The sequence below is a fragment of the Mauremys mutica genome, chromosome 1 (assembly GCF_020497125.1).
Source record: "Mauremys mutica isolate MM-2020 ecotype Southern chromosome 1, ASM2049712v1, whole genome shotgun sequence".
NCBI classification, from domain to species: Eukaryota; Metazoa; Chordata; order Testudines; family Geoemydidae; genus Mauremys; species Mauremys mutica.
In genome coordinates, this window is record NC_059072.1 from 15,569,889 (window position 1) to 15,596,300 (window position 26,412).

The 26,412-nt window shown below is 46.0% G+C and overlaps 2 protein-coding genes across 5 annotated transcripts in view; one reads left to right on the forward strand and one right to left on the reverse strand.

Annotated features, from left to right (window-relative positions):
• Positions 1–1,087: 1,087 nt before the first annotated feature.
• On the reverse strand, positions 1,088–25,651 carry NUDT5 (nudix hydrolase 5). Of its 4 annotated transcripts, none has more exons than XM_045029066.1 (10): positions 25,519–25,651; positions 16,744–16,840; positions 13,027–13,094; positions 9,197–9,249; positions 5,676–5,783; positions 5,082–5,177; positions 3,437–3,538; positions 3,167–3,175; positions 2,167–2,220; positions 1,088–1,448 (listed from the first exon to the last, which is right to left on the reverse strand). In XM_045029066.1, exons 2-10 carry the CDS (start codon positions 16,804–16,806, stop codon positions 1,339–1,341), a joined length of 663 nt encoding a protein of 220 aa, XP_044885001.1. In that variant the 5' UTR covers positions 16,807–16,840; positions 25,519–25,651; the 3' UTR covers positions 1,088–1,338. The 4 variants fall into 4 exon arrangements, with proteins under 4 accessions (XP_044885001.1, XP_044885009.1, XP_044884983.1 ...); XM_045029074.1 differs by having other exon boundaries at positions 16,744–16,837; positions 25,519–25,637; XM_045029048.1 differs by lacking the exon at positions 25,519–25,651 and adding an exon at positions 16,958–17,165.
• The window catches only part of CDC123 (cell division cycle 123), a 74,004-nt gene continuing 73,229 nt past the window's right edge, over positions 25,638–26,412 (forward strand). The window contains exon 1 of the mRNA XM_045029083.1: positions 25,638–25,872. Coding sequence (XP_044885018.1) covers positions 25,799–25,872 — 74 coding nt within the window. The 5' untranslated portion in view covers positions 25,638–25,798. The remainder of the gene's footprint in view (positions 25,873–26,412) is intronic.

The following is a 26,412-nucleotide window of genomic DNA, read 5'->3' on the forward strand; positions in this document are numbered from 1 at the left end:
GCACACTCAAAAGCACGTTGAAAGAGTAGAACAACAGTAGCAGAGTTGTTTAGCAGGTGTAGCATTCCATGAGCTGAATCCTATCTTTGAACTGGGTTTGACTCACTATATTATTAATTCCATCAGCCTTAGGAAAGAAAGATTGCAGGATTCTATAGCTTGACATTCTATCTCTAGAAAACTTGAAAGCTACATCTGTAAAAGCTCTGTCAGACCTACAGTGTTGCTACTCGTCACACCAAAGCCACTCTCATGAAAGTTCAGTTACTTACTGACTGATTATGCACTTCTGAGAAATGCTGATGTGAATATCTCCCTCCCCCATCATTTATTTTAGGGAATTTACTAAATCCCTTTGTTATAGCATTGAACTGGGAAGTAGAGCACTGTGTAAATTTAGCCTTAGACATTAGATGGGTGCCACAGAAGAATTTGAACCAAGCACGATATTCAAAGAACCTAAATAGTTTTCCCCCTGACTAAGGCTGAAAACCCATGAAATCTTTACATGCTAAGCAACCACAGGATTTACAAAGTAGTAGTTTGGATGGGGTCAATCCAAAGCAGTTACCACTGTGAAACATGCCATGTAATCGCCAGTGACCAGAAGAGATCAAGCCCTTTGTTTTTACATCTTCCTCAAAGATACCAGCCAAAGTTTAAGAGTGACTAGTGATTTTTGGGTACCCAACATGACACCTTTAAGGGACTGACACTTTTGAAAACGTTGGCTGATATCTTTGATGAAGATATAAAAACCAAAAGGCTTGATTTCTTCTTGTCGTGGGCGATTACATGGCATTTTTCCTAATGTTAATGCCATTGGTCTGACCCAATTTCAAAGTGTATATACTTAGCACAGCCAAGGCTTCAAGCTTTGCGGTGTATTCTGTGCAGCTAGGTTGAGTGTAGGTCAGGTTGGTAAATTACCTCCCCTTACCTTAATCCAAGGGTGTTATACTAGAGAAGCAGCTCCATTTTAATGGTGGATTAAGTGACCCCTGTTTGTGTATAGTTTCAGCATAATTGTGAAGTGCTCAACAATAAAAAATACTTTAAGTGGAAGGAGCAAGGAAAATACGTGATCTCTTAACCAGGTCATGATTCTTTTTATTCTTCTGCAAAGGATAAATTTCCAATCAGAGTTAGAAGTTGAACAGTTAGAGAAAAACTTTATATAGTACAAATAGGTTCAAGCAATCTTTCCTGGAACTATGATTGCTTAATACTGTGTGTAATCTACAGGACCTTTTATTGTAGGAAAACATACAGTTTCCAAGTCTATATTGACCATTTGACTCCATCCTGGAAGTATTCCACAAGGTTACGTATGCAGCCTTAGAACTTCATAAAAGGCACTTGGAGGGGTTTTTGTGTTGCATGTTTCAGTGCCAATGCATAGGCGTAAACTCTGGCATCCACTAAAACATGGTCTTCTGCCACTAGCTCTGCAAAACACCCAAACCAACCAATAATATGAATTCCAAACAAAGGCATGGACAGGACAGACATAACGGGCAAAAGCAAGTTCATATTCATACTATTAGTAAGAAATTAAAAACAAACTTCTGAAGACTTCAAGACAGAGGCTGACAAGTAGCATGAATGCGGGAAGTATCAGAACAAATCCAGGCCACGTTTAAAAATTTTGGAGGCTTTACCATATTTCTTTTATAAGACATTAGTCCTTTAAAGTCTTGTGACATGTTAGTCCTCTGGAGCATTATTACTAACTAATTTAGTAGTAGTGAATTAAAGAAAGCATATGAACGGACTTGAAGCACAAAGGATAAGCCTCAGGGTGGAAATGGGTAGCTACTCTGATGTAGGAGGCTATCTGGAACAGGCATTGCACTGGTAATTGCTTCTAACAAGACTGCAGCTGGATAGATTGCTAATGAACATTCCCTTCTGGAAGACAAACCTCATTTGAAGGTTCACCTGATACATGGCATGTTATATGCAAGTTTTCCAGATTACAGAATTGAGAGTAGATGGTTTTGGTTTTAAAAATGGTTATAAGTCTCCCAGGCTGAGAGATCTCCAGAGAAACTGGAATACAGGGACTAAGAAGTGGGTTGATTTACAGTAAGTGTGAAGAAGCTAAGAAATTTTCAAAGCTTTTATTAACTAGCTTAATGTGCAAGAGAAAATAAGTGTTCTTACCTTCAATTCTCTGCAGTAGATCATTCTTTGGTAGTGAAACAACTTCCACAAATTCTAGCAAAAAAAATTAAATAGATAATTTGTGTATTTTACAAGGATTGTCTTTAATCTGTCAAGTCATATCTGATATAGAGTTCAGTTAATATTGAGAGAAGTATATTTCATTCCCATCTTTTTAAACTCAGATGGAAGGCAGACAAGGAACTGGATTCAGGTTCACCCTTCAGCCAGAGACCATTATCACCCAGGCACACGGCCATGCTCAGCTGATGAAGATGCAGGCAAGATCAAAGGCGCCTTTGAAATGCAGTTCTGAGGAAGTAACTTGGGAAATAACTACAGAACTAGCTAGGAGAATGGTGACACATTAGGGACAGGAACCACTGTACTGCAAGGACAGATGCTATTCCCCTTCCCCCTATTTGGTCCATCTGATCAGATACTTCACTACTGAAATGTTAATGTAACCTGGGCCTGCATACTTGGTATGGTAAGAGAGACCACAAACCTTTAACTTCACAGAGTGGAGGAAGAATGACAGACATCTGAGAACTGAGGGCTCATTCTTGACATGTTGCCTGCCACACAGGGGCAGACATGCTTGAGAAATGCACGACATTGCTTATTTGCCTATAACTACCCAAGCAGTTCCCCCTATCTGGATTAACAATTGCAGAGTTTCAGTCTAGGGGCCAGATCGACAGGCCTCAATACAGCTACACCAATTTACACCAGCTGAGGAACTGATCCTAGATAGGTCATGGAGACCATTTCAACTGAAATTTCCCCTCCTTAGACCTGTCTGTGGTACAATTGTTTGGGAATTTCAAGTCTGATCTAAAGAGCGCTGAAGTCAGTGGAGCCGATACAGTGTGTCACCATCAGGACTGTGATCCTAATGATGTTGAGAAAATATCTCCTGCCTGCAGAGTGACATCCGGTATAGCTGAAGCATACTTGCTGTGCTCCGAGCCACAGTGAAGTTAAGTGAGCAACATACCTCCTTCCTCTGTAAAGACAAGAAGAAAGAAAAGTGTTAACACAAAGAAAACTAAGTTTGGACCCACATTGGAGCTTAGTGCCTGCTCCTGCTCTAACACCCACAAATGTCAGTGACAACCTTTCCATTGACTTTAGTGGGAGGTGGATGAGGCCCAAAAAGCTCATACAGAAGTTAGAGAGTTCAGTAGAATCCTGTATTGCTGAGCCCGAGGACGGTCCCTCCAATGAGACAGATAAAAACTGAATACTGTACATGTCCTGGACTCACCAGGTTTTTGCATGGGTCTTGTATTACAAGCATCATCTCCATTAATGGTGACAGTCACAATGTGCGTTGTGCAGTTTGTCAAACCAGGGTCCAAGCAAACAGCTACAAAGTAAAGGATGTTCATGATGAGAAAGAAGAGACGAGACTACCGGACATTTTAAACACCACGACTTTCACCCAGATCTATTTGATACAATAAGAGAAAACTTATTCAGCAGGCAATTTCACCAGCATGCATCACAAAGCCAGGCAAAAAGTCTGGGTTAGTTATTTGTTCGTACAAGGCAAGCTGGGCAAAATGTTTTGGACAAAGTTTATTTGCCACAAAATGCAGTGTAGGTCAACCCAAAACTATTTGTGAGTCGCACACAGTTTTGGCCATTCACAAAACAGCCAGAGGAGGAGAAGGAGCTCTAGTAGTTGTGCTGCTGCATCCTGTTAGTCCAGTAGTTGAGGCGTGCACTTGAGTTAGGAGACCTAGGTCCAAATCCCTGCTCTGGACAGACCCAAAATGAATTTTTTCAGTTCACTGAAAATTCCAAAAACTATTCAGACGCGCTTCAATCTGAACTGATTCCCCACCCCACCCCAGAACTGCCATTGAACCAAAAAATTATTCACCCAGCTCTACTTACAAGTGCTTCTTCCCACAACCGTCTCCTCTTCTAAATGCACATAGATTCTTTTTCATATTTGTGTTAGTACCTACTGATCACTTCTACTGCAGTGACAAACATTCTCCTCATTCACTGTACCTCAAAGGTTAAACTGCAGGCTCCTAGTCAAACTATACTAAGAACCCAGTTTTGCCATCAGTTACACACACAACACTCCAGTCTGTGGAGATTGTGCAAAAGTAGAAGGGCAAAGTTCAATCTTAATAGCAACAAGCTCAAATCCATGGTCCAGACTTCCCACTTCTTCCCTAGCATTTCCCCCTTTATAAAGGTTCTCCTTAAATCCCAGTTTTGCCTCTGCTCTGTGGCAGGCAGCACAAAATATTTAAATACAGATGCTGGCTGCAAAGGATTTGGGGACTTTGATGTCAGGCAGCACTTCCTTCTTCCCCATTCCTGCTAATCAGCTCTGAGAGAACCTGAGTTCTCCTTCCTTTGGACAGCTGAAATGAGGATGACTTGCACAGAGACTGCATGATGCAACTGCTATTCATTCAGTAGGTAGGTTCAAGAGAGCCACTTAAACCTATTGGAGAAGAAGTCAACTCAAGTCCAGGCATCTAGACCTTTTAATTACAAGATGCCAGACCTTTAAGTTACTGAACTTTTTGTACCAAGTACCAAATTTTGGCCCCATAAGCAGAGCGTGAGTAAATGGGGATCTTCCTTAAGAGCAGAATCATTCCCCCACATGCCTCAGAGCAACAGTGAAGCTGTTTCTATAGCCCTCTGTATTGGGGTTTTATCCAGTGGATCCGCATCTGTCAGACACACAGACTATGTCTATGGCTCCTTGGTGTTGTCCTGGGGTGCTGCCATGTGGTACTGTGGGAGTGCACACTCCCTCGCTGTACCCTCCCCATCCTGAACAGCAGACCCATCGTAGATTCATTGAATTTAGGGCATTCTGTGACCATGAAGAGGGGCAGGATTGGCTCTGAGTCAGGTAGTCAAGAAACAACAAAGACCTGGAGAACATTCAACGACATCCCCTTTGTACCCCGTTTCTTCCTCCAACTCTCGCAAGGCAGCGCTTTCTGGGCTTTCATTTCCCTCAATGAGGCCTGTGGGGTAAATGTTACATTAAAAATAGTTAAAATTGAGTTCTTTTACAGCATTGTCCATCCTTAGATCTAAGAGAGCTTTACAATGGAAGGTAAAGTATCGTTGGCCTTGGGAGGTCAGTGTCAGATCCAGGAACAGAACCCAGGACTCCTGTCTCCTATCCCCAAATCATGCTGCCTCCTTCCAAAAGGAATTACATCTCTCACAATGAGAATGCCAATGCCAAGCTCACAAAGGGTTTTCCCTCTTTTGGAGGTGGAAGATGGGAGGGAAAGGGGAAAAAAACTGGGTTGGACAGATTCTACAAATAAAATCTGACATTGTGCTATTTCACATTTTTTTTATTACTGCATATCCCTCTTTCTCAACAGCCTGTATTCTAGTACAGAAACCACCACTGATCTTGGAATCCAAAAGACACAACACACTGAAATCTACAAGATGGACAAACTACACATACATTCTGTGAATTTCATCTTCAGATTTTTGTTACCTACCTGCAGGGAATTCCAAGCAATACCCTCCCATTGGAGGCCTGAATTGTTTCACTAGGACAATGCAATCATAGTGGAGAGTTCTTTGTAGCACAGGTATAACTGATACACCTGCCAGCATAGAGAAAAGAGCAATGAAAACACAGCATGTGAGTAGTTCAAACATTGACACTTATGTCTTGTGAGCACCCTCAACTTCCACTGACTTTGAAAAATAAAATTGCACTGAAAGGGATAAAGATGACTAATTTATTGCTCTCTGCTGGATGATCTCAACTCCTAATAACCATCAGGAACTCTGGGTCTGAAAGCAACAGCTCCAATCAAGTACCCTAGAGTCTTCCCTCTGCTACTACAATCTTAACACTCTTTCCACTTGAATTTGGTCCCCTTGTCCAAACAACAGGTTCCAAACTGGAAGCTGCAGATCCTTTGCCCAGGACCATAACTGACTTCCCATTGGAAAAGTGATCAAATCAAATATTTGTTCAGACACTGATTTTCCCCAGACCACGAATCCATTTTCTGGCAATATTTTGCTGTAAGGCCCGATCCTGCAACTCTTAGTCATGCAAGCAGTTCTTACTCCAGCCATCCGATGAAGTGGGCTGTAGCCCACGAAAGCTTATGCTCAAATAAATTTGTTAGTCTCTAAGGTGCCACAAGTACTCCTGTTCTTTTTGCGGTTATAGACTAACATGGCTGCTACTCTGAAACCTGTCATTATGCAAGGCACTGAATTTAGCCGTATGGAGTGGAAATCCATCAACTTCATGAAAAAACTCACGCAGATACAGAGACACATTATCTTCCTTTCCAAATGCAAACAGATGGACATCATAGCAAAAGGACAAAGTAAAAAATCCATTACAATCTACATACCACACCAGACTATGCTGCTCCTTATTGTGTGTATGGTAACAGCCATTGTTTCATGTTCTCTGTGTATATATATCTTCCTACTGTATTTTCCACTACATGCATCCAATGAAAGCTTATGCTCTAAGGTGCCACAAGTACTCCTGTTCTTTTTAACGACACAATGTGATTACTCACAAATCAGTACCCTGATTTTTGTAAGTTCCTTGGGGCAGAGGCTCTACTCCTAAGCTACACTTGATCAACAGTACAGCACCATACATGCCCCATGGCACTATATACATAGAATATCAGGGTCAGAAGGGACCTCAGGAGGTCATCTAGTCCAACCCCTGCTCAAAGCAGGACCAACCCCAACTAAATCATCCCAGCCAGGGCTTTGTCAAGCCTGACCTTAAAAACCTCTAAGGATGGAGATTCCACCACCTCCCTAAGGAACCCATTCCAGTGCTTCACCACCCTCCTAGTGAAATAGTGTTTCCTAATATCCAACCTAGACCTCCCCCACTATAACTTGAGACCATTACTCCTTGTTCCATCATCTGGTACCACAGAGGTAGTTGAAAGCAGCTATCAAATCCCCCCTCAGTCTTCTCTTCTGCAAACTAAATAATCCCAGTTCCCTCAGCCTCTCCTCATAAATCATATGCTCCAGACCCCTAATCATTTTTGTTGCCCTCCGCTGGACTCTTTCCAATTTTTCCACATCCTTCTTGTAGTGTGGGGCCCAAAACTGGATGCAATTCTCCAGATGAGGCCTCACCAATGCCGAACAGAGGGGAATGATTATGTGTCTCAATCTGCTGGCAATGCCCCTATTTATACAGTCCAAAATGCCTTTAGCCTTCTTGGCAACAAGGGCACACTGTTGACTCATACACAGCTTCTCGTCCACTGTAACCCCTAGGTCCTTTTCTGCAGAACTACTGCCTAGCCACTCGGTCCCTAGTCTGTAGCAGTGCATGGGATTCTTCCATCCTAAGTGCAGGACTCTGCACTTGTCCTTGTTGAACCTCAGACTTTTTTTGGCCCAATCCTCTAATTTATTTAGGTCCCTCCATATCCTATCCCTACCCTCCAGCATATCTACCACTCCTCCTAGTTTAGTGTCATCTGCAAACTTGCTGAGGGTACAGTCCACACCATCCTCTAGATCAGGGGTGGGCAAACTTTTTGACCTGAGGGCCACATTGGGGTTGCAAAACTGTATGGAGGGCCGGATAGCAAAGGCTGTGCCTCCCCAAACAGCTTGACCCCTGCCCCCATCCACCCCCTCTCACTTCCCGCCTCCTGACTGCCCCCTCAGGACCCCTGACCCATCCAACCCCCGGTGCTCCTTGTCCCCTAACCACTCCCTCCCAGGACCCCCACCCCTAACTGCCCCCCAAAACCCCACCCCCTATTCACCCCCCCTTCTCCTAGTCCCCTGACTACCCCCCAACCCTTATCCACACCCCCGCCCCCGACAGGCCACCTGGGACTCCCATGCTTATCCCACCCTCCCCCCCCCCCCCCCCAGTTCCCCATCCCCTGACAGGGGAAGAGGAAGGGGATGGAAAGAGATGGATAGAGGTGGTGGAAAAAGTAGGATGTGAAAAGGAGGCTGGATGGAAAAAATGTGAAAGGGAAATGGATGGTGGAGATTAGGAGGAGATATGGAAAGGGGGCTAGAAGGAGAAGGTTAGGAGGAGGGACGGAGGGAGGAGGGTCGGGCAGTTGCTCCGGGCCTCTCGCTTGGCGGCAGCTGTGGTGGGTCCGGGGCGCTGTAACCCGAAACCTCCCGCCCCTGAGTGCAGCGGAGGAAGGAGGAAGCGGCTCGGGCCGGCAGTGAGTGTATCCCACACCAAGGGGGGAGCGCTCCGGTTTGTTCACTGGCGCTTATGGCAGCTGCAGGGGGGGGCGGTGTCTGTGCCTCCTTTGCGGGGCTCTCCCGGCCCCGGGTAGGATCTCGCTGCCCCCTGCTCCTGCGGCCTCCCCGGCCCCACCCTTTCCCGAGACTTTGCCTCCCGCACCAGCCTTTGTGTGCGGAGGAGGGACAAGCCCGTGCCGGGAGGGAGGCTGGATTTTAGGGCAGAGGAGCAGCCGAGCGCTGCATCTCTGATTGCAGAGCCGGGGGGCCCAGCCAGCGGCGGCGGGGCGGTGTCCTGCTTCTCGCGAGCCCTGCGAGCTGCCCAGGTCCCGATCGGGGCCGCTGCGCCCGGGACAGGCGCTGCGATTTCCCGTGTCTCCGTGCAGCGCGGGCGGGCTGGGTCAGGAGCTCGGGGGCCGGGCAGGACAGTCCCGCGGGCCGGATGTGGCCCGCGGGCCGTAGTTTGCCCACCCCTGCTCTAGATCATTAATGAAGATATAGAACAAAACCAGCTCCAGGACAAACCCTTGGGACACTCCGCTTGATACCGGCTGCCACCTAGGCATGGAGCCATTGATCACTACCTGTTGAGCCTGATGATCTAGCCAGCTTTCTATCCACCTTATAGTCCATTTATCCAGCCCATATTTCTACATGATTTATACTATTCATTTCATTTTACTCCAATTCTCTGCATCTTTTTATTGTGTCAGTTGTTGCCATTTATGGAAGCAGACCACCTCATCATTATTAATATTAGAAGAAGTTATGCACAAAAATGTAACTGTCGCCATACCATCAGCTGAACTGTCCTCTTTCTTGGTAGTACGCTTTACGGTTTCCCAAATTCTGTTGGGTAAGAAGAAGAGAAAGTGGATGTGTTAATCCTAAAAAAGGAAGTGTACTAAATATACATGCTTTCCACACAAATAGCCAACTTGGAACTTTGCTACTTTCATTCAAAAGCAAAACATGCAACATACAGTGAGAATGGTACTGATTAGCAACTGCCATGAGGCAAGCCACTATTCTAAGTGATCACTGGAAAGTATCCATAAGGTCTCAGTCTCAATTTTGTTTCACCTTTAGTTAGAGAGAGAGTCTTGCTAGAAAATGTTTTTTTGGTGGTTGCTTAGGACAATAAATAAATATTTAGAACTGTCAAGCAATTAAAAAAATTAATCTTGATTCATCGCATGATTAATCACGCTGATGATAATAATAGAATACCATTTATTTAAATATTTTTGGATGTTTTCTACATTTTCAAATATACTGATTTCAATTACAACAGAATACAGTGCTCACTTTATATTTATTTTTTATTACAAATATTTGCACTGTAAAAAACATAAGAAATAGCATTAGGTGAATTGAAAAATGCAAGTACTGTAGTGCAGTCTCTATCATGAAAGTTGAACTTATAAATGTAGAATTATGTACAAAAAATAACTACATTCAAAAAATAAAATATAAAATTTTAGAGCCTACAAGTCCATTGTGTCCCACTTCTTATTCAGCCAATCACTCAGACAAACAAGTTTGTTTACATTTGCAGGAGATAATGCTGCCCGCTTCTTATTTACAATGTCACCTGAAAATGAGAACAGGCATTCGCATGGCACTGTCATAGCTGCCATCGCAAGGTATTTACATGCTGAATGTGCTAAAGATTCGTATGTCCCTTCATGCTTCAACCACCATTCCAGAGGACATGTGTCCATGCTGATGAAGGGGTTCTGCTCAATAATGATCCAAAGCAGTGCAGACCGACGCATGTTCATTTTCTTCATCTGAGTCAGATGCCACCAGCAGAAGGTTGTTTTCTTTTTTGGTGGTTTGGGTTTTGTAGTTTCTGAATTGAAGTGTTGCTTTTTTAAGACTTCTGAAAGCTTGCTCCACACCTCATCCCTCTCAGATTTTGGAAGGCACTTCAGATTTTTAAACCTTGGGTTGCGTGCTGTAACTATCTTTAGAAATATCACATTGGTTCCTTCTTTGTGTTTTGTTAAATCTGCAGTTAAAGTGTTCTTAAAACGAACATCATGTGCTGGGTCACCATCCAAGACAGCTATACCATGAAATATATGGCAGAATGCAGGTAAAACAGAGCAGGAGACATACATTTCCCCCAAGGAGTTGAGTCACAAATGTAATTAATGCATTATTTTTTTAATGAGCATCATCAGCATGGAAGTATGTCTTCTGGAATGGTGGCTGAAGCATGAAGTGGCATACAAATGTTTAGCATATCTGGCACATAAATACCTTGCAATGCCGGCTACAAAAGTGCCATGTGAATGCCTGTTCTCACTTTCAGATGACATTGTAAATAAGCGGGCAGCATTATCTAGTGTGGAAGTAGAGAAAGAACGGACAGGGATTTGTTTACCTGTTGAGAGACCTGTCTAGGAAGGGGAGACCCTATGTCCTAGTGCACTCTCTCCCTGCTGTAGCTGCTAAACAGAATAAAGTATCTGACTTTGCTGCACCCAACCAAAAAGTGAGAACTAAGTTTTTCTCCGACAATTTGGGGGCTCATCCGGGATGGCAACGCCTACTGAGACAGGCAGCTGCTACGGATTGTTCCCCTTCGAACACCCAAGGCGCCACAAGAGAGGTCTGAGTCCTTTTGAAATCTCTATTGGGGTATCAGAGGAGGACTGCCCGTGGGGCCGTGTGTCCTTGTTGGTCTTACGCCCTCTGAACTTTTTGGTTGGGTACAGCAAAGTCAGATACTTTATTCTGTTTAGCAGCTACAGCAGGGAGAGAGTGCACTAGGACATAGGGTCTCCCCTTCCTAGACAGGTCTCTCAACAGGTAGACAATTACAGCAGCATTTATACTTTTGTTACAGACAATAATAAGCAACAGCTGCATTTTGTTTATACATAGGTCATCCTGATATCTTGTTTTTCTCACTTAAGAGACTCCAGTCTACATTTCGTATTATCTACACAAGGTCAAAACAACTTCTCACACAGTTCTTTTCCACTTGCCTCACACAATCCTCACTTCTACAAATCTCACGTTATTAGGGTTACAGTTAGCCTAACTCTTGCTAACAGAGACTGTCATGCATTAGGATCCCCTACAAATCTCTGTCAGTTCAATCTCTACTTCCACACTCCCGTAAATGTAAAGAAACTTGTTTGTCTGAGTGATTGGCTGAACAAGAAGTAGGACTGAGTGGACTTGTAGGCTCTAAAGTTTTACATTGTTTTATTATTTAGTGCAGTTATGTAACAAAAAAAATCCTACATTTGTAAGTTGCACTTTCACGATAAAGAGTTTGCACTACAGTACCTGAATGAGGTAAATTGAAAAATACTATTTTTGTTTATAATTTTTACAGTGCAAATATTTGTAATAAAAATATAAAGTGAGCACTATACACTTTGTATTCAGTGTTATAATTGAAATCAATATATTTGAAAAATGTAGAAAACCCCAAAAATATTTAATAAATTTCAATTTAACAGTGCAATTAAAACTATAATTAATTGTGATTTTTTTGAGTTAATCGCATGAGTTAACTGAGATTAATTTACAGCCCTAATAATATTTAGTTCTTATATAGCATTTTGCATCCATGGATCTTAAAGCACTTTACAAAGGAAGACAAGTATCATTATCCCCATTTTACAGATGGGGAAACTGAAGCACAGAGGTGAAATTAAGTCAGCAGGTCAATGTATTTAGAAGAGCTGCAACATAAAATAGAAGAGACAGGTTTTATAGACTGGCTAATTTTGCCTGGAAAAAGCAATAAGCAAATGCTTACATTCTGTCTGCCTCATGCATAACAATCATTACGTGAAACTAAAGCAGGTTACTCTGAAAGCGCCTAGCTCAGTTACCCATTCTTGTTAGTAACTAGAAGTAAAAAATGACACAGCCTCTCTTGCATATCAAAAGTAAGTGATGGGACTGACACAAAAAATAAACCTGTCACACAGGCCTCAATCACTGCCACTTCTTGAGGCTACTCTTAAAGGGGAAGGAGACTTTAGAGAGAGCAATCAGAAGGGACCCCAATGCTCTAGGAAGAAGGAAAATAAGGTAGCACTGTCATTTCCAGTCATCATGACTAATTAAAAAGATAGATTTGTCTGACACATGAAGAGAATTAGACAGGCCCGAGAATATGAATGAGAGGGTAAGAAGCAGGCAAGACCACCCCTACTCCAAACAGTAGCATCCCAACAGTATGCAAGACCCTGCACAGTCTCAGACATCATGCCATGAACAGGGGAAAGGGAGTTCTCTGGGAAGGACCAGAAAAACCAAAGGAAGCTCTTGATAATCATCTGTTTGCATGTTAAAACCTTGCAGCATTAGGTCTGCACAGCATCTTTGCAAATGACTGGAACTGCAAGATAAACACATGGACCAAATCCAAGGTATTAACCTACAGGATAAAGTATATCTGCTAACACATAGGCCAACAACAAAAAAGGTCTGATTCTTCCTCAGAGTAACTGCATTAATGTCAAAGGGGTAATCTAGCCCAGTATGTCAAGTAATTGGTTTATAGGTGCTCACATTCCATAGCCTTTGGCTGCCTCAGACAGCGAAACTGGGAAGAACTGCAAGAATTTTAAAATGTCTCAGCAAGGAAATTACCTGGTTTTACCTGAGGGATCAACGTAGGTCGTCTGTTCAAGCTTCACCCATTTTCTTTCTGCGATTGCCTAACAAAGAATAATAAATTAAACAAGTTGGGACGTTGTCCCCATGGAGATTTGCTGGGCAATTTTGTTGTTGTTTTGGAAAGATAAGTTGCAAATTCAGTGTGGAGGGGAAGCTGTAATGCATGCACTGAGGAGTTCTTGAAATAGGAACTGAAAATAACTCATGTGGTGTATGTACAGTTAGGCTGGGATTTTCAGAGGAGTTTCAATGAAATTTGGTGGGATTTGGGTGCCCAACGCCTTTGGGCTGCTTTGAAAGTCTCAGCCCTAATCTTTAAAATAAAACAGGAAGGCAATGCCTTGCCCCTAGCAGGGGGCTGGTTTCAGCTGTGTGAAAAGGGGGTATGGAGAATTTGCCTATATGGGCGTTAGCCATGATGGGGGTTGTGACTGCCCAGTTATCTGAGATCTGGGAGTCAGGAGAACTGGTTCTATTCCCAACTCTGCCACTGATTCACTTTGGGACTGTCACCATTCTCCCCATCTGTAACATAGGGATAGTGATTCTTACCTGATTTGAAGGCCTTTGGAGCTCTACCAATGAAAAGCTCTATGCATTATCATTACTATCAACTCCACGGCAACCCAGGTGCCTGTGGGCTTTTCTGCCGAGCAGAGGTATTCTTAACTTCCCTCCATCTAGTGTTTTGCCTATTTGTGTGTGGTCCCTTGAGGAGAGGTGGAACTAGATGTTAGTTTTGCTGTTTCTCTCATTTATTATGGCTTGCACTGTAAGGGTGGAGTAGTCTTTGCTAATTAAATGGCTGCTGGGACGGCAGACAGACGACTTGTTTCTAACATCCTGCACGGGACTGGGAGGCTTGGGGATAGGTTACATCAGCAGGATAATGCCAAACCAATGGCACTGGGAACAGCAAGAGGTCAGAGAGAAGGACTGGCAGCTACAGAGGAGAAGGGTTTCCGATTAGCCATTGGGAACCAGGATCACTCCACTCTCAAGCTGTGAGGAGAGAGAAAACCTGACAGAAGCAGGGAACTGTGGTGGTGGATAAACAGGAAGACTCTCTAGAGGCCAGTGTAGTCTCAGGTGGCTAGTACATCAAATTTCTGTAGTGTAGACCAGGCCTGGGAATATATGGGACATCTGGCCACAAAGGTCATGAAATTGGAGAAACTCCTGCTAGAAAGAGAAAAAGAATGCAGCCCAAAAAAGAATTGCAACATCTAGAGCATGTGAAGAGAGAAAAACAAGCACAGAATGAAGAGACAGAGACTGAGCCACCAGTAACCTAAGAATTCAGTAACTGACAATGGAAATGGATCATCTCACTTCATCCCTAAAACCAATTCTAAGTCCATCTTACAGCATTTTACTTGTCCACTTGCCTGGGGCAAGTCAGTTATTTTGAGGGGCAAACAAAATATCAACCGCTTCTCCATCACCATGGTAAAGGTGGCCAAGTAGATTTTGTGCCTGGAAATTTACATGGTTATTTTGCAAGGTTGTTCTAAGTTATCCTTGAATTACAGGAAGACAGAAATACTTTCCAAGGGCTTTTGGATGATTTGTGATCACAACAGTGTAGCAGGAATGGAGAAGGTGAAGTTTCTAATTCCTTTGCCAAGGTGCAACATGTAGGAAGCATGCAGACTTATATAAGACAGGATTGCAAGCCCCCAGGTATATTTTATTGCTTTGAATTAACTCCTAAGGCATACAGAGAATAAACTGCATGAGACCCAAAATAGGAAGAGACGAAAATCATGTTGCAGTTGCAGCCCAAACCAAGGGAATTATATATTTTAATTAAAAAAAAAAACCACCAAAGATTTCTACACCTTTGAGTTAATGGGGATTGAGCAATTATTTTTAAACTTTGCAGAAGATACAAAGGCCCTGATTATTGATTGTGGCCCAACAATGTTGCATAGACAGCAAACCCAGCAAATAATTACCCCGGTATCTATCTCGGCATTGCTAAATAGCAAAGAGGAGAATGGCGGAAGTCAGAACCATATCAGTCAGCTCCAAGAAAGCGTGAGGGAGGAAGAAATGACTAAATTTACCAGGAATTGGACCACATCCAAACCTGAGAAAGGAGGCGGCAAAAGGGGATGCCATGTATGTAGTAAAACAAGATACCTGTCATAAGAATGTCTGGTATACCAACAGAGGCCAAAAGCCACAATTAAGAGGCAATCCAATGTAATAGTTAACAGGGTACAGGTCATCCAGCACCTCCTGAGAGTGGTTGTTATTTAAATGCTCCAGAATCCACCCCAAAGCCCAGGTGAATTACATGCTACTGGAGAACTACAAAGCCCTCAGTGTTACCTATAAAGGAAAAAGAAACTTTGCTGTCACATGCCTGGTCGGATGCACGGTCAAACTCTGTGCCAGCTGATAGAGAAAGCTTTATGCCGTGAGAGACAAATCCTTTGCTTAGACCTTAGCTAATGACGCTTCACATAACATTCAGCTAAGCATGTTCAGTTTCAATCACCTTCTATTTGGGACTTCTCTCTATTGCTGTTACGTGCCAATAAAATCTGCTCCTCTCCAACATACCCTGACTGCAGAAACAGTTAGAGGGCACAACCAGCAGGTGCCTTAGAGAGAAACTGTATCCAGTGTTAGGTGACCCAGAATCAGAAGTACACAATTGCTTTAGTAAAAGGTCGTGGGCAGAGGGGCTGTAACTTCTATTCTCAAACAATGCCACAAGAAGTCTGGTGAAAACCAGCATGGCACAGGGAAACACAAATGACCTGAAATATACTAGAGCTGGCTACAACCTGCTCCCACTATTTGGAGGGTACAAAAGACAAAGCAGAAGAAGAATCATTTAGAATAGCAAAAGGGATTGAGGAGTAATAGGCTGAAATTAAAGTAGCCTGAAAAGGCTTGTGCCCAGTTTTGCTTCATTGAAAAATAAACCCCCTGAAATGTTAAAGTTTTTCTACTTGCTTATTTACGTAAAAAAATTGGGTCTTTTCTGCCATGGAAAACTATAGTGACTGGAGATCTAATGAAATTATGACAACAAAAGCATCAAGAGAATGAAAGCTGAGCAACCGAAAGGGGAAGAGATTTTTAATACGACAGTTTAAAAGTCCTTTTTAACTCCAAAGGCTAATAAACATTTTAGAGAAAGGATTAAACCTGTCAGGTCCTCTTTATATACCATAAAGCAGCAAAAAAAAAAAAAAGGCGCACACACAATTTTTAAAAATCCTTTGCAGGTCATCTTTAAGGAAAGGAAAATGTAGGCTGGATATCAGAAAGCAGTGAGTTCAGTTACAGTGGAATGATCTCTCCAGGGAAGTGATGAAAGTCCCATTATTTCAGACATTCAAAACTACCCTGAACAGCCTAGAAAGTATTGTCAGGAACAACTGTGCCTGAGGAGGGCGGGTCTGAGGGAAAAGGGAGATGCACTAGACAACCTTTGTGTAATTTCTATGATAGTTTTAAGGTGAAAGATCCTCATCTTTCATCTGCATGTCACCTACTTCGACTGTAATGACTTGAGGACAAAAGCCCCATGTTCATAAATCTACCACACTACATAGTGTAAGGTTCTCTCACTCTGCACAGATGTAATATTTTCCAACATTCAATAGCAGCCTTAAATAAATGCTATATTAGTTGTTAAAAATATAAAATATAAATATATAAAGTGTATACCTCTTCTTTAAGGATGGATGGTCTAGTAGATTCCAGAATTTCTGTGGTTGCGTTGTTTTCCATTTTCAGGGATGTCTCTTGCACAAAGTCCACACTACTACAAAACAGAGAATTAATATTTACCTTCAGAGTAAAGTCAAACCATTCATCCATGCATGCTGAATTAACAAATCCTTCTCCTAAACACGCTTCATTAACATTTAAGATCATACACACACTCATCAGCTTGCAAATATCATGAATGCTGCTAAGACATATGGGGGTAAATCTTCCGATGACATAAATTCTCATGGCTTCACTGACTGCAAAAGTGCTAGAGCAATTTGCACCAGCTGAGGAGCTGCCCCACGGTATTTATAGGCCATGCCTGCCAGGGTGTATGACTAGGGTTGCCCATTTTAAGTCACAGTGCTACTTTGCTCTCAATGGAATCTTAGCTCAATAAACTATTGCCACAGCATGCAAACTGGCCTAGGGGACAAAGCATGGCATAGGTAAGGTTAAGGAATTAACCCCAAATATCAAAGGGAATTCAGAGTGAAAACCACCACTGCTGAGAATTGAGGAATCTCAGCAATTAGACTAGGAAAAAATAATAATATTAATTTAGGTCATTCAGTCACTTTCCCACTCAAGAGGCACTGCAGGATTATCCATTTGCCAATGAATTTGTCCTGTCTAGTTCTAAAGCAGAAGACATGCCAGGCAGCACACTGATGCAGAGCTGTGCATTTTTACCACTAAAATCTTGGGTTCAAGTCAGTGAAATGTTTGGTGCTTTGTCTACATCACAAAACTATCATATAGTTCAGCAGAGAAGCTGCTCTTCAAGGGAAGCCCAGGGTTACTACTGAAATGAGATAACAGACAGGACAAAGCAGAAGGGGAGGAAAAAACCCACTGGGGAACAATCCGGCATTGGCAATGAGGTGGAAGAGATGACCTAATAGCTTTTTATTTACTGTTTATAAGCCTACACCAACGCTCAGCGAAGCCAATAGGAGTCTTTCCCCCAACTTCAGGCTGTGTTGGATAACGATCATGAGAAATGACCAACGGGTTGGGAAGCTTGCACAGCACTTGCCTGCTGTACATCTGACTTTAGCTTGTTCTTTCACAAAATCCGTTCTATATTTTTAAAGTACTGGACATGTGCTTATCTCAGCTTTCTTGGGTATATGCACAGTGGCACATCTCCCCTAGCACAGGCCTACAAAGACAAGGCATGTTACATATTCTGGAGGACGCCATACAATACTACTACTACTACAGAAACACAACTAATTTATTACAGGCCCAAATCTACAATCCATACTCAGGCCAGAGAGACTCGTAGGTCTGATGGGGTCTGTGATGGAGTTTTCATGCCACACCTCACCTGAAAGGGTTAAGGTTGCTAGGAAGGGGCTAATTAACATACCAGGCAGCACTTGGGGAAGAATTAGACAGGCTAGGCAAGCCCTAGCAGAAGATGACGCTCAGCTGAGCAGATATAGGCTGGGCCTTGTACAAAGCCAGCAAACTGAGAACAGAAGTGGGCTGTAGGGGAAGTAGGCTACAGTCTTTCCCTGAGAATTGGGCACCTGACTTGAACCACAGAGAAAGAGAAGGAAAGTAGGAAAGAGCAGAGGGAAACAGCATTGGGATCTTGGCATAAGCAGACCATGAGACAGAGGATTGCTGTGCTGGAACCTGGAGTAGTGAGTGGGCCTGGGTTCCCCTATCATCCAGTGGGATAGTGGCATAGTCTTAGATTAAAGGATGGCCTGGAAAGGCAGCCAGATGGCTGGTCTGGAGAGATTTTGTTACCCCGGAAGAGGGGGGACTCTATAGTGAGGTGGTTGGAGGGCTGAGTTACAAACAGAAGTTGCATAGAATCCTATAGAGCAAGTGGGGCTGTGGTGAGGGTGGGATGATGGAAGAGGGCATCAGAGCTGGAGGGAGCTAATCCCCAGAGTAGCCAGGAGGAGGCACCATCCTAGCCAACAGAGTCCTTGCCAGCTTAATGACTGCAGGATGAAGCCAAAGCATCTTTCACAAAAAAAAAAAAAAAAGACTCAGACTTTAAAGTTATTGTTAAGTGAGACCTGCAGCAAAGAGATGCAAGGAAAATGTCACATACATTCTATAATAAACTAAGCTTGAATGGTTAGTAATATCAGAATCCAAAATAGACAGAAAATGCCTCCTTCTATTTCACAACCGTTTCAGAAAGAGGCAATGATAGAGATTAGACATATGCAGTGTTCCTGTATCCATGTCTGTCCCAGGATATTAGAGAGACAAGGTAGGTGAAGTGTAATATCTTTTACTGGACCAACTTCTGTTGGTGAGAGAGACAAGTTTTGAGCTTACACACTGAGGTTTTCTTCAGGTCAGTGTCCCTGCTTAAGCAGTTTTGATATTTTCCACTAGTTGGTGCAATAACTCTGAGGGACATTTAGACAAGGTCTTGAAAGAAGTGTCAGATTTCCCCATTCTGCAGATGGCATGGAACCAGGACTTTCAGGTGTCAAAACACTGAAATATCTTTTAGCTCACTGAGGGTTATGATTCATATACTGTCATAATTAGAGCAGCAACACAGTTAAAGATTAATAAACAAAATTAACTGCAATGGAAAATAAGCTGGTCTAAAGCTGCATTGTATTTGTGCATCAGATCTATGGACACACATCATGCCAAAGCCCTGGAACAAGATGGTCTCTTGTACTATCACCTACAACAATATGTAGTCCTGTATCAGGATTAGATGAATGCCACTAATGTAATGCTTATGGCTAGCAGGGCAATTTTAAGATCCTGAATTAATTAAAAAAAAATTTTTTTTTAAATTATGAATTCAGGTTTAGCTTGTATTCTCAGCCTAACAGCTGATACGTACCTGTAAACATGGGCAGAAACTTAGGTCCACCTAGTCCTGTCCACTTGCCTCTTACGGCTAGTAATATAGGACATTAAATTTGTCACGCTATCTGCTCCACTCACCTCTCCTGGGGCTCAATTCAGACCTGCTTACCTGAGGAGTGAGTTTGGTCTCACTGTTAATTCTACATTCTGATCAGACAAGAAGGTGCGAGTAACAGTAGGGGGGGAAATTAGGATGGGGAAATAGTTTTTAGTTTGTGTAATGACCCATCCACTCCTAATTTGACACCATCAAATTAGGCCTGAATAAAGACTGGGAGTGGATGGGTCATTACACAACTTGTCAACTGTTTGAAATGGGCCACCCTGATTACCACTACAAAAGTGATTTTTCCTCCTGCTGATAATCGCCCACTTTAATTGAATGGTCTCGTTAGAATTGGTAAGGCAACCCCCATCTTTTTATGTACTCTGACTATATAGCTTCCAACTCTATTTTCCACTCCATGCATCTGATGAAGTGGGTTTTAGCCCATGAAAGCTAATGCCCAAATAAATTTGTTAGCCTCTAAGATGCCACAAGTATTCCTCATTGTTTTTGCTGATACAGACTAACACGGCTACCACTCTGAAACAAAAAGGGAATAAGGAGTGTGGTTGGAAAGGTGAGTAGATAGGGGCAGTATAGGTTGAAGAACTAACATGACCACACAGTGAATAAAATCCAGACCCTGCTGACTGGAGTAAGACAAGAGGAGGAAAATCTATCGTTATATGATTATTTGATAATTTTGGGAGGCCTAAAAAATAAGTTACAGGGCCATATAATTAGATTATTCACAGATTAGGTAAATGCAAAGATTCTTAAAGCCAGAAGCAATCATTAGACCATCTAGCCTGATCTCCTTCTGGTGAACAGAGGACCACAAAAGGGAGTTCGAGAGGGAGAGAAGGAGAACCCCCTGCTGAATGAACAAGGTGTGAGTACTAACTTTGGGGTGAGTGAGTTTGTTTGGCTGTTTGTGTTTTTCTTTCAGGTTAATTCAGTTATTTTCAGTTAGGATTGTGTGTCTGGGGACTGTTCCCTGGATCATCTTTGATCAGCCTTGTGATCACCCTCCCTCTGTGTGATTAACGAGGGGGTAGGGCTGACCTAGGAAAGAAGGCCTTAAAAGCCAGAGGCTAAGCAACCAAGGGACCGCAAACAGGAGTCTGAGAGGGATACAGTCTGTAGCAGATATCCCCCATCATGCAGTGCTTCTCTGGTCCCAGTTTCCTGCAGTTCTTGCCTTGGAATCTCTGTTCTCCATTCTGTATGCTAATGTAGATGCCTCCTTGTCCCATCTCGGATGCAAATGAGGCTATGGGAGTTTCCTTAATCCTGTCATCCTTATCCCAGGGGTTTAGGTGTGTCTCCTCTGCCTTTTCATTGCTTTTGTAAGTCTGTCTTCTGATCAGTTTTGATTCAAGCAGAGGCTCAGGGGGGGAAGGTCTTTTGTGAGTCAGGCACGCTGGGTACTGCACCCTGGTTCCCCAAGAACACAGAACTGACAGGTAACAGTAGGAATGGACGGGGCAGGAGCAATGGGGCAATGTTACAGGGGGAATGGGGCAGTAGCGACAGGGATGGCATCAGGGCCGGCTCTAGGTTTTTTGCCACCCCAAGCAAAACAATTTTTGGCTTTCCCCACCCTAGCCCTAGGCTCTCACCCCCCACCACACCAGTGCCCTCCCCCACCTGCACCCCCTGCCACCCCAGCCCTGGGCTCCCCCCCCACCAGTGCTGACTCCACCTGCTCCCCCCTCGCCTCCAGCCAGTCCGGCGCTGGCCAGGTCGGGGTAAGTAGCGGGGCTCCTGGGTCCCTCCACCCGGGGCTCCCACTTCCAGAACCGGCCGAGACCCGGGAGAGCAGAGCTGGGGGACCGCCCCGGCAGGGGGCTGAGGAGTCAGGGCAGGGTAGCCCCAGAGGGAACGGAGCCCCGGAGAGCGGGATGCAGGCCCTGCACGGCAATGCCACATCCTCTATGGCCCTGCTGCAGTCCCTGGGCAGCTCAGGCCGCTTCGCTTAGCCCCGGCTGCGACGTTGGGGGGCGGCCGCCCTGTGGCATCTGCAGGTGGCTCCATGTGCCCCACGGGGCGGCCCCCAGCCTAAGTGTCCCGCGCTTGGAGCCTGCCCAGCCCAGCCACAAGGTATGGGTGCTGCTCCCCCAAGGCGCGAACCGCAGCAGCCCCAGGGCACCCCCTGCGCACGACGCGCTGCTGCTGCCGCCAGGGTTGGCTCTAGGCTTTTGCCGCCCGAAGCAAAAAAAAAAAAAGGTGTCCGGAATGGTGCCCCTGAAAATGTGCTGCCCCAAGCAAGTGCTTGGTTTGCTGGTGCCTAGAGCCGGTCCTGGATGCCATAAGAGGGGGCAGGGGAAATAGGGTAGAGTCTGGGGGGGATGGGGGGTGGCATAATGGGGGGCAGAGGGTACGTGGCTTCTCCTCCTCCTTTGGGGGTGATTCCTCATTGCCAGGACAGCATATCAGTTTTCCATCACCATGGTGGATGGGTTGGAGGCAGGGGTGGAGCACTGCCTGCTGGCAGAAGTAACCCAGTGTCCTCCCTGTGACAGAGCCATATGCTCCTCCCCTGGTGGTGTGATGGCAGTCCTCTGTAGCTGGATAGTTCCTCAGTCTTGGATGTCTCCATGTGAATACTCTCGAGGAATTCCTCATGGCTACGGATGATCCTCAGCCTAGCCACCTCCTCCTGTAGCTCTCCCATCTGCTTCCTGAGACATTCCACCAGCAAGCACCCTAGCTTGGCTTTCTGAGAGTGAGAAATGCAGGCCATGGTCTCTGCAAATCCACATCAGGATATGCATAGAGGCATCCATGGTTAGCCTGTCTGTCTGGATACAGTCGCAGGTGGAGGAGACAGGAGCAGCATTGGCACTGGTGATGCGGCCCTTCCTAACCATAGTAACTATATTACTCCCAGCTCATTATCAGACTAATTCTAGTAATAAATCCTTTATTGGTATCCAAAATAGTGAAGCTCCCTAACTGTATTGTGAGCTCCCTCCAAGGAACACCACCCATATTCAGGAAAGATCAGCTCCCATTGTCTAGCCTGAAAAAGATATTCTAGCACTAGAAAAGGTTCAGAAAAGGGCAACTAAAATGATTAGGGGTTTAGAGAGGGTCCCATACGAGGAAAGATTAAAGAGGCTAGGACTTTTCAGCTTGGAAAAGAGAAGACTAAGGGGGGATATGATAGAGGTATATAAAATCATGAGTGATGTGGAGAAAGTGGATAAGGAAAAGTTATTTACTTATTCCCATAATACAAGAACTAGGGGTCACCAAATGAAATTAATAGGCAGCAGGTTTAAAACAAATAAAAGGAAGTTCTTCTTCACGCAGCGCACAGTCAACTTGTGGAACTCCTTACCTGAGGAGGTTGTGAAGGCTAGGACTATAACAATGTTTAAAAGGGGACTGGATAAATTCATGGTGGCTAAATCCATAAATGGCTATTAGCTAGGATGGGTAAGAATGGTGTCCCTAGCCTCTGTTCGTCAGAGGATGGAGATGGATGGCAGGAGAGAGATCACTTGATCACTGCCTGTTAGGTTCACTCCCTCTGGGGCACCTGGCATTGGCCACTGTCGGTAGACAGATACTGGGCTAGATGGACCTTTGGTCTGACCCGGTACGGCCATTCTTATGTTCTTAACAAAACAACTTTGGTATACTCCCTTAAGCCACCAGTTTACACAAACAAATCTAGTGTTTTCCCTTGAACCATTGTTGTTTCTCTACAAAAAATCCTACCCATGCTCAAGTAAGTGTTCTGATGCCTGGATTCAAAATCTGCATCAGTTCCATTGGGCCTTCATCTTCTCCTGACTGATCATGCTGGGGGCTCTGCCTGTCTCCAGCACTCTGGACCCTCAGCTACCACCACCACCTGGGACCCCTGATCAATTCAAGCTTCACAGAGTGGTGAGAACCCAGCTCTCTCTAAGTATAACCTTCTGACACTGACTTGTATGATCAGATATAGTTTTCTTAAACTTGACTTTTATAATCAAGTTTAAGTTAGATTTAATACACCTCTACCTCGATAGAACGCTGTCCTTGGGAGCCAAAAAATCTTACCATGTTAGAGGTGAAACCGCGTTATACCAAACTTGCTTTGATCCGCCAGAACGTGCAGCCCTGCCCCTCCAGAGCGCTGCTTCACCGCGTTATATCCGAATTCGTGTTATATCAGGGTAGAGGTGTATTATAACTGTTTTGTTTGGCTCCCCTATGGTTACTACCTGGCACTAAATAATTTTCATGATTAAGCTGGTTGCTTCTTTATCCCCCCACCCCTCGTGGGTGTTTTTTGGTTTCCTCATTCGCCCTGCAGCAATGCTCCTCATACCTAAGCTAAAAGATCCCTGCAGTGCCCAAAAGTCCTGTGTGGTTTGCTGATCAAGTGGGTTACTACCAGAACAACTGTAACATGAAAGTGGGGATAGTGCTGAACCTGGGACATATGAGGGTGGCAGCTTGAAAATGCTGCTTGACTCAGCCTGCTCAGGCGTACTTTATTCTGGTGCAGTGCCCAGGGCATATGAGAGTGACAGCTTGGAGGTGCTGTTCAACGCAGCCTGCTGAATCCAAGGGCCTATGAGGGTGACAGCTTGGAAATGCTGCTTGACTGAGCCTACTGAGTCCAGGGCCATGTAAGGGGTCAGCTTGGGAGTGCTGATTAACCCAGTCCTCTCAGACGCGCTCTGTTAATATATGTGTGTTTGTCTGATTCTGGGGCTAGAACAGGAGTAGCCATCCTGAGCCTGAGAAGGAGCCAGAATTGACCAAAGTACATTGCCAAAGATCCACAGTAACACGTCAGCAGCCTCCCATCAACTTCCCGCCACCGCTCCCGGCGCCTCCCACCCACCAGCAGCCCCACCAATCAGCATCTCCTCCTCCCTCCCGATCAGCTGTTTTGTGGTGTGCAGGAGGCTGGGGTGGAGTGGAGTGGGGGGAGGAGCGAGGGCACAGCAGGTTCGGGGAAGGGGTGGAGTGGGGGCAGGGCCTGTGGCAGAGCCAGAGGTTGAGCAGTGAGCACCCCCTGGCCCACTGGAAAGTTGGCACCTGTAGATCCAGCCCCAGAGCCGGTGCCTATACAAGGAGCCGCATATTAACTTCTGAAGAGCCGCATGTGACACTGGAACCACAGGTTGGCCACCCCTGGACTAGAAGAACCCAGGCCCTTCAGGAGAGCTCCACTGGGAGGGAACTTGCAGCAGGGAGAAGTAGAGCGCCTTATGAGAACACAAGTAGTACATTGGCAGAAATACAGAACACCCCCCCCCCTTCCCAAGAAGAGTAAACCTAATAAACGAGCATACCCCAAAGTAACAGGCAAAGCTGGTAACACTACTGCCCCATTCCCCCCATAACACCGTCCCATTGCCCCTGCCCCCGTTATGCAACCCCCGTCCCTACTGCCCCATTCCCCCCATAACACCGTCCCACTGCCCCGGCCCCCGTTATGCCATCCGTCCCTACTGCCCCATTCCCCCCATAACACCGTCCCATTGCCCCTGCCCCCGTTATGCAACCCCCGTCCCTACTGCCCCATTCCCCCGTAACACTGCCCCATTTCCCCTGCCCACCAGTATGCCCCATCCCTGCCCCCATCCCTACTGCCCCATTGTCCCTGCCCCCGTTATGCCGCCCCCGTCCCTACTGCCCCATTGCCCCTGCCCCCGTTATGCCGCCCCCGTCCCTACTGCCCTATTCTCCCCCCCATGACGCCACCCCCCGTCTCCCGCCGCCCCATCCAGCTCCCGCCCGAGCCCTGGGCGCACCCGCTCTCCGCGCGGCGCGGCGCGGCGCGGCCCCTCCCTCCAGCCGCCTCTGACCGTTGCCCGCTGCGCGGTGACTGGCTGGCCGGGACCCTCGCCGGCAGCTCCTCCGCGCTCACTGCCCGCTCCCAGCCTCGCGCAGGGATCGCTTGACCCCCAACCTTCCACCCGCGCCAGTTTCCCTTCCGGGTCTCGGCTGCCGCTCCTTCCGCCCCTGTGCATCCGCTGGCAGCTCCCGCCGGGTCCCCTGGCTGGTGCAGAGGGAGCGAGTTCCGGGCGGCTCCGCTGGGCCTGGGCGGAGGGTTCCGGGCGCTGGAGCGGACTCGGAGCCGCGACGATGAAGAAGGAGCAGGTTCTGCACTGCCAGTTCTCGGCCTGGTACCCGCGCTTCCGGGCCCTCACCATCCGCAGGTGGGGGCAGGGCCTGGAGGGGCTGGGCCGGGAGAGGGGGCGTGGGGGCAGGGCCTGGAGGGGCTGGGCCGGGAGAGGGGGCGTCGGGGTGGTGCCTGGAGGGGCTGGCTCGGGGGAGGGGACGTGGGGGCAGGGCCGGGAGGGACTTGGCCAGGGGACAGGGAGTGTGGGGGCTGGGCTGGGCCGGGGGGAGAGGGGGCGTGGGGACAGGGGCTGGGCCGGGAGAGGGGGCGTGGGGGTGGTGCCTGGAGGGGGGAGGGGGCGTGGGGGTGGCGCCTGGAGGGGCTGGGTCGGGGGAGGGGGCGTGGGGCAGGGCCGGGAGGGGCTTGGCAGGGGGCGGGGGGGTGGCGCCTGGAGGGGCTGGGCTGGGGGAGGGGGCGTGGGGGCAGTTGGGATGGATGGGGAGGGCATGAGCACAAGGATGGCTATTCTGAGTTGGACCAATGGTCCATCTAGCCCAGTAGCCTGTCTTCTGACAGTGGCTGCTAGTGTCCAGTGTTTCAGAGGACATGAACAGAACAGGGCAATGTATCCAAGGAG

What these genes read in the sequence shown, in the direction of transcription:
- NUDT5 (XM_045029048.1), bottom strand. Translation starts at nt 17,034, where the DNA reads ATGAGAATTTATGTCATCGGAAGATTTACCCCCATATGTCTTAGCAGC. An exon ending in ATTTGCAAGCTGATGAGTGT is followed by an intron (nt 16,841 to 16,957) that starts GTGTATGATCTT and finishes TCTGTTTTGTAG; the next exon opens with TAGTGTGGACTTTGTGCAAG. An exon ending in TGTCGTTGAATGTTCTCCAG is followed by an intron (nt 3,539 to 5,081) that starts GTCTTTGTTGTT and finishes TTTACTTTGTAG; the next exon opens with CTGTTTGCTTGGACCCTGGT.